The sequence below is a fragment of the Amblyomma mixtum genome, chromosome 2, assembly GCF_055824585.1.
Source record: "Amblyomma mixtum isolate Tamu chromosome 2, ASM5582458v1, whole genome shotgun sequence".
NCBI lineage: Eukaryota > Metazoa > Arthropoda > Arachnida > Ixodida > Ixodidae > Amblyomma > Amblyomma mixtum.
In genome coordinates, this window is record NC_143013.1 from 280,534,971 (window position 1) to 280,547,970 (window position 13,000).

At 45.1% G+C, this 13,000-nt stretch overlaps 1 protein-coding gene across 1 annotated transcript; it reads left to right on the forward strand.

Moving 5' to 3' along the window:
- The first annotated feature begins 3,978 nt into the window (after positions 1-3,978).
- Positions 3,979-12,797, forward strand: LOC149364151 (uncharacterized). Its single transcript, XM_089570038.1, has 4 exons — positions 3,979-4,112; positions 7,581-7,648; positions 11,538-11,670; positions 12,415-12,797. The coding sequence occupies exons 1-4, from the start codon at positions 4,022-4,024 to the stop codon at positions 12,609-12,611; spliced, it is 489 nt and encodes a 162-aa protein (XP_089426164.1). The 5' UTR covers positions 3,979-4,021; the 3' UTR covers positions 12,612-12,797.
- The last annotated feature ends 203 nt before the right edge of the window (positions 12,798-13,000 follow it).

Below are 13,000 nucleotides of genomic sequence, written 5' to 3' on the forward strand. Positions count from 1 at the left end.
TTTATTGTACATATTTTACAGTGAAACAGCCATGTATTAAAAGCTAAAAAGAAAAGGCGCTCATTTCGCTTGTTTTCTGTTTTAAAAGTTACATTTCAATGCTTTAGGAAGACAGCAAGCATGCTGCTGCTGCTGTCATTTATATGCTGGCGCTTTCATTTTCTATGCTTTGGGTTTGCAATGTCTTTTTCAGTACGACTGTATAATATATAAAACGTTCATAGCGTGTAGGTGCTTGTTGTGTGATTGCCTGTCTATTTTCGCATTTCTGTTGCAAGCGTTTTTTTTTTTCTTTTTGAGTGTTTCTGTGTTACAATTTTTTGTTCCTGTACATTTCTGTAAATGGCATGCCAAATGTGCACGTTTCTTATTTAACACTAACGACTCATTTTTATTTCTTGTAGTATAGTTGCTTCAATGCTGTATGTAATGTTTGAAAGAGGTCACACCTAGAAACTGGCAACTATATATGCTTGGACAGAAAAATTAACAAACGGCTACCGTTGAAGCATATTGAAAATGATTGCCAGCAGATTGTTAGCTCGACCTTTTAAGTTTCCAAACAACTTCTCCACTCAAGCAACCGGCCAGTGGACCAACTTCCGCGCTACTTTTATGCATAAATTGCGCAAGCTCCTTGAAATTATCTATACAGTGTTAAAACACGAAAACTGATGTGCGTGTTTTGTGCAGGTTGAACGACCCATAAGTGTATCTTGTACTGTATGAAAATAAACCTCTCACCAAGTGCCATTTTCGCAGAACTTTTTTTCACGCAGCGAACAAAGATGAAAAGAAAAACGCAAAACTTGTAAAACTTATAAAGCTACGAGAAGACACACACCATGCGCGACCACAGATGAAGAAGTTGTGTCTAGAAAAGTGTGCTAAGTCAGGAAATGAAACCAAAGGCAAGCAACAAAAAATATAGAAAATACAAGTTTATGAAAGTAAACAATAGGTAGTACAGAAGAAAATTTACTTCGCTTTTCAGAAAACCAAGGCTAACCTGAGCAGCGAAACTGAGCAGCGTGTGACGCGTACCTTATCGTTTTTTGTTCATCTGGTATTCGAATGACCAATGGCACAAACTGAACGTGAAAATAAAGAACAAAAATATCCTCTTAGCCTTAGACTACGAGTCTTTGATCGAAACGACTATCGCTATGAAGCTTGAGCCGTTCATAGCAAGAATGACAAGTGTGAGTTGTGACGTAACAAGATGCCAGGCATTCCAGGCATCAGTTTCAGGCTCTGATTCCCTCCGATGTGACGATCTCTGGGTACCGCCAGCTAGCGTTTATATGAGGGGTACAGCACTAGTGATGTCCTCGCCCGCTGTGGTGACATACAGCGAAGGTTAGAAGTTCTCAGGGCGAAGGCCTTCCTGTCGACCCATACAGTGGGGCCCGTACAGTACCTATCAACCTTGTTGAATGTGAGATCCCCACGGGCCATTGCAGCTTGCGAGGTTCTTTAAATGCCCTACTGCGCAGATCAACAGCCGTACCTGTGTACTGAGGCCGCGCATGTACGCTGGGGATCCAACTACCTCTGTATGGGCGCGCCTTTTGTCAATGACATCAACGCCGATGAAGAATGACGGCGAGCTGTAGGCAGCTGAACGACCAATGCGCATGGCAGCTGTCGGAACGTTATGACAGGTCTGAAAGAGGCTGTCCCCAGGCAACCGGGAAGAACTTCAACAGCACAGACCTCGCGCAGGTACTAGGCGACGAGCTGAACATTTTCTTCTGAAGAGTAAGCATATAGGGAATAGTTAACCCTTTAAAAGCCGAGAAACTTAAATAAAACATCTACTGGCAATCCTTGGGGATGTTATTCAGCCTATTAATAACGCTTCTGACCAGTTAATGAACAAGTGCGCATAGTTGCTTCACAGAAAAGAATTAAGTAAAGTGAACATGGCTACATATATGCGCTCTTTGAGAGTACTAAGTCAAAGGGAAATATTGCGGGAACGAAAGCCGAAGTATACGCTAGACTAGTAGGTTACCTTTCGGGAACGTTACCAGAGTTTTAAGAACGTTAGCTCTTATTGCTTTAGTTTGTCAAGCACACGTCAGTCTGCAATTGAGGTTAAACTGACCAAACAGTAATCACGCGACCACACTATATCACATAGCAACAGTGGCCACGTAGCGCCTCATTTTATGCCTATACTTTCGGTCCGTTATACAGGGTGTCCCAGCTAAAGGTAACCAAGCTTGTAAAAAAGAGGATGTAACCTAGCCCACTGAGACCAACTGAGGGTTGTTGACAGTCGCGTGTCCTAATCTGCAGTATTTTTTATTATGCAAACGTGATTAATTAGCAGAGAATAATTAGCTAACTTTTTAATTATTGCCTTCAGGAAGAAAGTGTCAATGCAGGAGTTGTAGATCCCATAGAAAAATAATCGTTTGCCGTGTTTGCAGCCAAGTACCACAGATACAGCTGATTTTATTTGACTTAAAAGAAAGCCCGCGAAATACAAAAAGAACCACGTGATCGGAAAGCAGTTTCAGCGCTCCCAAATGACCGATCAAGCAACTACATACGCTTATGTTTGCAACGCTGTCCCGAACAGGGTTCGGCGTTTCGAGGTGGTGGCGAGATATGCGCCAGGAACTGCTTATGCGTCATGGAAAGTGAGCGGGCACTGCCTTTCATGGAAGTGAAGCGCGGCTAGCATGGAGCGCTTTTTCACGCGAAACCTCGCGTCGAGCGATAGGCATGTGGCCGTGCCGCGAACTTGAACCGTCACGCGCTGAAGAAACGGTCACCCTAGCGCCGATGCGGGAGTTGCTGGCGTATATCTCGCAACCATCGCACTACACTACACGACGACGCAAGACTCGACGGACCCAAGACCCCACCGACCCAAGACCCCACGGACCCAAGACCCAAACGTGAAGACACCGTCCCCTTACCTCTGCCGTTCGGTGCGTCCAGAGACCTCGGCCGTCAGCTCCTGGCACCCTACGGCCCGGATGCTTCGTGGACCGGGACTCATTCTCTCATCTTTCTCATCGTGGCGGCCAGCACTGCACCATCTTCTACCTATTGTTCGATCATTCACTCAAGACCATCGCCATTTCGCCGTCTGTTCGTCACCGATCGGGACGATCGCTCGGAGGCCCCGGGTAGTGTGACAAAGACGAAGCTGGCAGTGGTGCGGGACGGAGCGCTCGCGCTAGGCCAGCGGCCATTAAATCATCTCATAGCCATGGTTCATCACGTCTCATTCTTCGGCTGGCCGCCACGTAACAATATAAATAAGTAAGGCTTGTCCTTTTCCTACCTTCGCCTTTGAGAGAGCTTTTCTTTATTATGCCCGGAGTATATTTGATGTGTACATACTCTATCCAATAAATTTGTTGTGAGTCAGTGCTGGCGTTGAGTCCTTCCTTCGTCCATCATCTGTGCACGCCATTCCTATTCAAGCTCCCGAACCAAAAAGCCCGATTAGCTTTTCTTGTGAGCATGGACAAGGAATTTTGGGAAGGCTTTTAACTCACTATAATTTTATCTTGTTTCAGTGATCTCGTCTACTGAAACTGATCGCATGATTCAAGCTGAGCCTCACGAATAAATATTTGCAAGCTGTTACATTGTTTTTGATCTCTGCTAAAGCGCAGGGTACGTGTTCGCACAGCTGTCGACGTCAAGGCCCAGGTGTGCCCGCGATAGCGCGACTGTCATCACGACAACATGCACGCATCCCACCTCCGCCGGCCCGCTCTTTGTTTGTGTGTTTTATCGTTCTAGTTAAGCAGATGCCCGTCAGACAGCGCTTCGGGAGTCAGCGCAGTGAGCGCGCAGGTGGCATCAACAGAATCTCTTAATTCTGTGTGTTTCCCCCTCGGATGTAATTACAGTCTCTCTGCCTGTTGTCCTAATATCGGAGCGCTGGAGCATTTTTTTCCCGCTGCTTCCACTCGCTCCGACTGTCGGCTAGGACATCTAGAGGGGAGCTGTCCGTTCCCATTTGGGCCTGCCAGCACTGCACGTGACGGCGATGGGCAGAGCCTGCCGTATTGTCAACGAGCCCCCGCCAACAGGCAGCGGCGACGCCGCTATGCTGGCGGCGGCGCTACTGCTCATGCTGAGTAAGTACACACAGCCATTTTTGTCCATGCCGGTGACGTCACTGACATCTATGGATGATTTAAGCACGTAGACAGAGGAAAAAGCTAACCAAAACAACACTTGTGAAGCGCGTGCTTTTCACTCCTTCGGCTGCAGCTGCATTCACCGTAGGTGCATATCTGTTTGTCTCCTTTTCGTAGCAGCGAACTGTTGAGGCATGTATGTGTATGCAGTATGCTGAATTCAAGAAGGTAGGTTGCGTTGGCTTCCGCAGGGCAAGAAGGCGAGGACTTCTCAGTGTGATAGTTGTTGTCGACGTTTCGTTCCGGGCCCGACCTTTACTTAACCTTCTCAGCAGCTTTCTTCACGCGTAATATGTTTTCTGGACTGCTCATGTCTACTACGCTCATGAGCTACCCGCTGTTCTGAACCTCTGCTCTAAGACAACAGTAAAGCGGAACTGACAGGGGAAAGGCTGGACCCCGGCCGAAATGCCGACAATAAATGTCTCACTTAGAAGTGCTTGACCTCTTCAACTATGCTAGGTGTTTCTGGGAAGACTTAGAAAAAAGGCTTTTTGGAGTAAAGGTGTGGATTTTTGCGGCGTAGTATTACCAATGCTTGCGGACGCCAGGAAACTTGTGAATCATCTTAGATAGTAAGCTGGTTAACTAGTTTCCAATAATTAACTTTTGAACTATTAGAGTTAGACGCCTGGTTGCAATTAGAGATTTGTAGTGGGCCGTTAGTAATAACCGAATCAGTTTTTTATAATTTCTAAAATGCAAAATTGCCTTCGCCGCTGCTGTCCAACAAATTTTTGCTGCATCGTGCCAAAATACATACGCTTTTAAAAAGCGGGCAAAACAACCCCTCCAGTGCACGTGACTAGTCGAAATAGTCAAATTTTGTCGAGCCACAGCGGCGAGGGTAATCGCTTCACCTCAGCTATAAAACGAAAGCTCAGCGGACCTTCACTCTAACCCTGTTCGCTCTGTACAGACCGCGCCTAAATAAAATAAGAGTGTAGCTGTTTGGCTGCTTCTCTATAAATGTAAGTGTGCAGAGTCGCCCTCTCGAATTGCGGAAATATTTCATGAGAATTAAATATTCGCTAAAGTGATCACAGCGTAAGAAAAGGTAAGACAACTCCGAAGCGTGGGCGTACATACACGTGTGACAAAGGCTTCACTTCTAACGTCTAACATTTAGGCCGGGGATCTGCCCTTGTCACAGTGAAGGTCAGGCCTTGGTCGAAAGGTTAGCAATAAAACTGTTTTTCGCACGTGTCTGCCCTTGCTTCGCTGAAGCTACATTCCAACGGGTTCCAAAGCCTTCATATATATGTATGTATGTATGTATGTATGTATGTATGTATGTATGTATGTATGTATGTATGTATGTATGTATGTATGTATGTATGTATGTATGTATGTATGTATGTATGTATGTATGTATGTATGTATGTATGTATGTATGTATGTATGTATGTATGTATGTATGTATGTATGTATGTATGTATGTATGTATGTTTGGTTTGGTTTATGGGGTTTAACGTCCCAAAGCGGCTAAGGCTATGAGAGACGCCGTAGTGGAGGGCTCCGGAAATTTCGACCACCTGGGGTTCTTTAACGTGCACTGACATCGCACAGTACACGGGCCTCGAATTTCTCCTCCAAAGAAATTCAGCCGCCGCGGCCGGGATCGAACCCACGTCTTTCGGGCCAGCAGCCGAGCACCATAGCCACTGAGCCACCGCGGCGCATATGTATGTACGAGGGGGTACCCAAAAGAAACCGGACTAATTTTTTGAATCGGCACAGCTTCTGTGGTACCGCGTTTTGCCGCTAGGAGCGCATAGAACGAACATTTCAGAGTCAGTAAGCCGAGTGCCATCGCTGAAGGAGGTCAGACTAGTTCAGGCAGAGTTTTAGAGTGACGACTGTTTTGTGTGAGCGTCGTTTTTGCAATGGCTGATGTTCGTGAACAGCGTGCGCCGGTGAAATTCTGATTTTTTCTCGGAAAAAGTGGAACGGAAACTCTTGAAATATTCAGAAAGACGTTCAAGGACGATGCTATGGGGACAACTCAAGTGTTCCTGAATTAAATTCTGAACAAAGCAACAGTCATGCCAATGGAAAACTTCAAATTCACCTCGCCTCAAGAAAGCTCGTCAGGTGAAACCAAACCTCGAAGCAATGCTGATTTGTTTTTTCGACGTGAGAGGACTCGTCCATTCAGAATTTGTTCCGCAGGGTCAGATAGTTAGCCAGGCTCTCTGCTTGGATGTTTTGAAAAGATTGGGCAAGAGTGTTCGGTGGAAGCGGCCTGATTTGTGGCAGACGGGTGACTGGTTTTTCCACCATGGCAATGCCCCTGCTCACAGCCCTGTCTCTACGACATATTCGGACCAAAAATGACATGACCTCTGTTCCTCAACCCTCATACTCACCCGACCTTGCCACGTGCTACTTTCTTTGTTTCGTAGAATGAAAAGACATGTGAATGGAAAGCGTTTCGCTGATGTTGCTGAGGTGAAGAAAAAAACGACGGAGGGACTGTCAAGCATCACAAAAGATGAATTTAAACAATGTATTGAAAAATGGAATGAAGGATTCGACAAACGTATTATTGTAAGTAGAGAGTACTTTGAAGGATATTAAAGGTCTGTGCTGAAAATGTGAACAAATAAGTTCAAACAAAAATAAGTCCGGTTTCTTTTGGGTACCCCCTCGTATGTATGTATGTATGTATGTATGTATGTATGTATGTATGTATGTATGTATGTGTGTGTGTGTGTGTGTGTGTGTGTGTGTGTGTGTGTGTGTGTGTGTGTGTGTGTGTGTGTGTGTGTGTGTGTGTGTGTGTGCGTGCGTGCGTGTGTGTGTGTGTGTGTGTGTGTGTGTGTGTGTGTGTGTGTGTGTGTGTGTGTGTGTGTGTGTGTGTGTGTGTGTGTGAGTGAAAGCGCGTGCGTGCGTGCGTGCGTGCGTGCGTGCGCGCGCGCGCTCGCTTGTTATTTGAAGGCTGCATGTGCTGGATCCGTTGGAATGCAGAGCAAAAGATTACCGACATCTACCGCTGCACTGTAGAAGAAAAAAATCCCTGATATTCAAAACTAACCCTAGGCCCTCCACGCACTATGCAGAATGCCCCGTATGTGTTCCCTCGGCCTTGACGCTTAGTAATCTACTTGTTATTACTTTACTGTTATTCATATAAAAAGGAACTACGAGCTGTCTTTAACGGTAGTAGTTGGCGTTCAACTGACGCCCGAGTAGGCTTGTTCCGCTATATGCGGGAGTTTAATTGTGAGCATAGGTTTATACTCGATTCAGTATCTCTCTCTCTCTCTTTATTGCGAAAAAGTCCTAATAACCCTCATGGTAACTTTATCTGTTGTTTCTGTAGTTTCGTTGTTGTTTTGTCAGTATAATGAATCCGCTTTCCTTAATTATCTCACTGTTAAGATGCAAGTATTGTAATTGCAGATTTCTCTACGTTTGAAGAAGATTCCGAAGAATCTGACGAGGAAATCTTGGAAGGCAAGATCGAAAATGTACGTATGTCGACTGCGTAAGAAGTAATTTGAACTTTGCATTTACTAAAAAATTATAGAAGTTGCATGAAGTTTAGTATTATTTTGGCAACAGGACATTTGTCAAGGAGGTGGACGGAAAGGCAATAATATGCCTGACTAAGCGTCAACCTCCAATAACAGGCGACACATCATAAAGAGTATATCAAAAAAAAAAAAAGAAAAAAGAAGTCACATAATATACGTACAGCTGCATGCACAAACGTATTCGTTATGTACAGGAGATGTAACTCGCAGTAATTATGAATGTTTAAAGAAATCACCTAATTACAAGCGTTGTTGGCAGAACATGGGGAATCATCAAGGGACATTACACATTTATCAAAACGCTTCTTGAACATTCCTAGAGATCCAGTTACATTTATAATAGGTATGATTTCAGGAAGCTGGTTAAGTAGGTTTGCTACCTTGTAGGTCAGTTTTTGAGTGCCATGTATTCAGTACGTATTTTGCATTTTGTGTATTCAGTGTGGCTCAAGTCATAATTGTGTTCCCTCGCGAGATATTGCTGCGCAAAGGTACTGAATCGCATTTTAATTGGACATAAATAACCATAGGTAGCTTTTTCGTCAGTTCGTTATTCACGGTTAGTATTTGATGTTTTTCGAATAGAGGGTCAGCGTGGCTTTAGTGCGGAGCGTTTTCGGTAAGTCGTAGAGTTCTTTGTCGTAGCAAAAGCAGGTTTATCATGTTTATTTGTGTTGTGCTTCCCCAGATAAGAAGATAGTCCTTGACAGCTGGAAAACATTTTAACTGTGTTCGATCCCAGCAGTTATTGTTATTAGGTTTCACATACTATAGCGCACAGAGGCTATTGCAAGAGTGGGAGAGTAAATATACTGCACTAAAAGAATCATATCTTCAAGGTATGCAGGATTGGAATTAAACATATCTAAATGCAAATGCATGCGCGTAACCCGTAACCAGCAAACGAGCCCAGATTATTTTATTAACGACACTCAGCTGAATCCAGTGTCGTCTTACAAGTATCTTGGCGTTAATGTTTGTTCTAACCTTTCTTGGAAAGCTCATATCAGGTTCATTACTTCAAAGGCTAACCGCATGCTAGGGTACGTCCGCAGGAATTTTTCATCCTCTCCACCTTCATTGAAAATGCTACTGTATACTACACTCATTCGTCCGCAACTAGAGTACGCATGTTCAGTTTGGGATCCTGACACCATCACATTAACAAATGAACTCGAGGCCGTGCAGAATCGAAGCGTCCGTTTCATCGATGGAAACTTCCATCGCACTGCCAGTGTAACAAAAATGAAATCTAATCTTAAACTCCCCTTACTCTCCACTCGCCGTAAGCTTTCACGCATTTGCCTCTTCCATAAAATTTACTATCACAATCCTTGCCTGAAAGCCATCTGTGTAAAGGCACCATCTTTCATCTCGCCTCGCATAGACCACGATCAAAAAGTATCTGTTCCACACTGCCGCACAGTGACCTGCTCTAATTCCTTCCTCCCTAAAACATGTCGTGACTGGAATAATCTTTCACCCACAGCCACCTGTGTTAGCGACACTGCGCGTTTTAAAAGCAAATTACTCGCACTGTTAGAATCAGACCAATTGTGATATGTTGTTTAACCATATATAGACTATATAAGGTTTCTTTTTTTGTAATCCTTTTATTTTTTTTTACTCCTGTACTTTTGTTGTCAATGTTTTCGTCCTCTGTCTCTAGGATCTTTCAATATTGTTCGTATATATAGCCCTGTTTTTGATCTATGTATTGTTTTCTTCACTGTCCCACCCCCTCTGTAATGCGAAAGCCCTGAGGGTAAAATAAATAAAATGAAATGAAATGATTGCCTGCCAGCAGAGATAAGATAAACAAGGAAAGAATCAACTAATCCCAGCAAACAATTAAGACGGACAGCAGCCAGTAGCTTGACGGAATCCGTCTGGGGACAAAGGCCAATGAATAGCTGCCTTAGAAGTAGAGAAAATGTCCCGTCTTCATTAAGCACGACAGATAAATAGAAGCAAGTAGCTATTGTCTTAAAATCGTAATCAACATCTGTCCCGACTAAACAGGCTATGCCAATCTGCGGCGTTATAGATGACCTGTTACGCACAGAATTTTTAAAAATCTGCTGCAGCAGTCTCCTGTCGCTACGACAGTTGTTTTCTGCAGGACCTGCCGGTTTATTCAAGGTATTTTCTTGGCTCCGGGTATACTAACCATTTTCTTAGTGAAACTACCAATTTTGATGAAAAACGTTGCTAAGACTTAAATCACGCGTCATTTGACGTCCCTGTGACTAGTACGCATTGCTTCTCACTTGGTTTTTGTTGCTTCAATGAAAGGCGCCACGGAGGCATTTTCGTGCAGTTAATGCGAGTGACCGCGTGTATCCTCCGCCTCACCATTTTCAATCAATCAATCAATCAATCAATCAATCAATCAATCAATCAATCAATCAATCAATCATTTTATTTCCTTAGAAAAGGAGGAGTACGGGACTAAAAGCTCGAACAGCTTGACGAGGTCCCGACCCCTTGTTAGTTGGCATGACAGCAGGATGACGGCCAGTCTTACACAAAAAAAATGAAAAAATATCACAAATCAACGGGTAATACAGAATGAAACAAGACGGCAATCAATCGGAGAAGCAACAAAAGGTAATACAGATAAATTGTTCAATGTGTTTGAGCAAGAATAAGCGATTGAGCGCCTTAGCGCTACGCAATGGTTTCGTGTCATTACATCATCACAGCAGACTTTCCCGCTTAATTATTAACTAAGGGGGATAACACGTTAAATGTGTATTGCTAGAAAAGGCTCATCAAACGAAGGAGTGACGCACTGACTCGAACAAAACGTCTTGCCTCAGGGGGCAGTAGACGCGTGTTCTGTTTTACAGCACTGTACACACACTGTAAACACGAATGCGCCTATACCGCGTGTTCCGTATTTATCTGTCCCTGTTAAGAAAAATTCCGCTGCGCAACCTACTGAACTATATGGGCTCAAAACGCCTACAGCAAGGTACCCTATGATGGTCTTCATCTTTCGATAAGTAATGTAACATTTAAAATTGCCTGCATTTTCAGGAATCGGCGAAAAACTGCATTCAGCTGCGGCAGAGGTTTTCGTCCAGGCGAGCAAGGAAGCCAGTGTGACAGACTGCGCCATCTGGCGAGCGGTGTTAATTTCAAGAAGCAGACGACACGCACATCCGAAGAAACCGCTCGAAGTGCGCATTCCCGCCCCAAGCCATGACATCGGTTGCCTCACCGCTCGCCAGAAGGCGCAGCCTGTCAAAGTGGCTTTTTTGCTCGCCTGGACAAAAAGTTCTGCCGCAGCCGAATGCAGTTTTTCGCCGATTCCTGAAAATGCAGGCAAGTTTAGAAGTTAAATTACATATCGAAAGGCGAAGACTATCATAAGCTACCTTGTAGACGGCGTTTGAGCCCATATAGTCCAGTAGTTTGCGTAGGAGAATTTTATCTAACACGGACAGATAAATGCGGAACTGGCGGTATGCGAGTGAAAAGAGAGTAAGCGGTCCTCTGGTGAACTCCCTTTTATAGGGGAGTAAGCTGAGCTGCTTCCACCCTTTTTACTCCTTTCTGTTTACAGTGAAGCTGCAGATATGACAAGGGTGCCCAATACACCTGTTTACTATCAACAATTTCGGGGACTTGAAGTATTTGCGAGTAGCTAGTGGACAGTGCCGTAGCGCCGCCTCAAATATTATTTGAGCCAATTTTAGCTGTTTGCTAATGTTGGCTCTGCAGATGTGAGCCTACGCTTGCGCATGCGCACATGCGCCCGCACGAGTTGCGCAGCTGTCTCCGGCACATACAGTGTTGAAACCCGCACTCCGCGCAGGGTGCTGATGGTGGGAAGGCTGGGCACCCTGGTCGCCCACAACCACCACCGACGCGTGCACCGATTGCGGCAATTGAGGAAATCGGCGACTTCGACGACGACGACGACCAACCAGCAGGGGACAAACCACCAGGTCAGGGCCACTTATGCAGCACCGATACTTATAAAGAACGAAGACAGCAATGCTAGCCTATCTCTTCCATTGAGTTTTACTGCAGCGTAGCGCTATAGGTGTCGAGTATATCTTGCGTCTGAGTCACTAAGGTCAGTAGGTCTCCTAGCAGTTGATCAAGGGTGAGCCATGCCGGTCATGTCTACTTCGAGGCAGAAGTGTACTGTTAGTGGGTGGCTTACTGGGCAACGGGACAGGAGAACTGAATATTTACTCTCTATGTGCGTACAGTTCTCACTCAGAATGAAAACCGCTCTATAATAGGAATAATACCACGTCCTTATACTCCGGATCTCATTCCGATTTCACTTAATCTTTATTCAACATCAGTTAATGTTTGGCGCACAGGGTAAATTGACCAGCGTATCCAAGGGCCGGCCAGCCAAAGGCCGGTCTTGCCCAAGAATAGGCTTTTGACTGGTTTATGGTTTATGGGGGTTTAACGTCCCAAAGCGACTCAGGCTGACGCCGTAGTGAAGGGCTCCGAAAATCTCGACCACCTGGGGTTCTTTAACGTGCACTGACATCGCACAGTACATGTCAGTGCACGGTAAAGAACCCCAGGTGATCGAAATTTTGAAATGTGCCCAACAAAACCCTTATGCTAGGCTGTGGTCAGTGCAGTGATTGAGCTTATCAAGTGCCATCGTGCTCGCGCAGTGCAGTTGTTCATCCAGTTTTATTTCCCTTTGTCCCGCGCACTAGGCACAGCAGCATCATCCTCAATGCAGCTGCGTCGGCATCGCCGGAAGCAACAGCAACAACCGGAGCAACCGTGCCTCGCCTCCCAACGAGGTGCCCCGTTTAGAAGTGGGCCAGCATCAGCAGCAGCAGCAGCAGCTGGCGGTCAGAAGAAACGTCACAGCTCTCCATGGACGCAGGTCCGGCTAGAACTAGCGTAGAGCGACTCGATGTGTTGAAATTAACAAAGCGCCTCGAATACCTAGCAAACGTACCACGTATAGGCACAGTATGTAAGCAAAACACACATTATAACGATCACCTTCAGGTTCCGGTTGTAGTATATGTACGGCGTTAACTGGTGAATAAAGATGCCGCTCGCTCATGTGAAATGGCAATAAAAAGCACTCTGAGTATGCGGACGTCATTTTGAGTAGCTTGAAAGCGTACTAAAGTGTACACGCCGTGACGACTTCCGGTGGATGTGACGTCACACCGTTCCCGTGGCTGTATTGATACCCAAATTATACATCTTTCGAGGATCTTAAGTGTTAATTACGCTTAATTCCACATTTTTCTATCTAATTTGACACAAACCTGACGTTTTTCC

Excerpts from the sequence above, each read along its gene's own strand:
- LOC149364151 (XM_089570038.1), top strand. The coding sequence starts at position 4,022 with ATGGGCAGAGCCTGCCGTATTGTCAACGAGCCCCCGCCAACAGGCAGC. Across the intron at positions 7,649-11,537 it reads TGGAAGGCAAGATCGAAAAT|GGTGCTGATGGTGGGAAGGC; the intron begins GTACGTATGTCG and ends CACTCCGCGCAG. Across the intron at positions 11,671-12,414 it reads AGCAGGGGACAAACCACCAG|GCACAGCAGCATCATCCTCA; the intron begins GTCAGGGCCACT and ends CCCGCGCACTAG.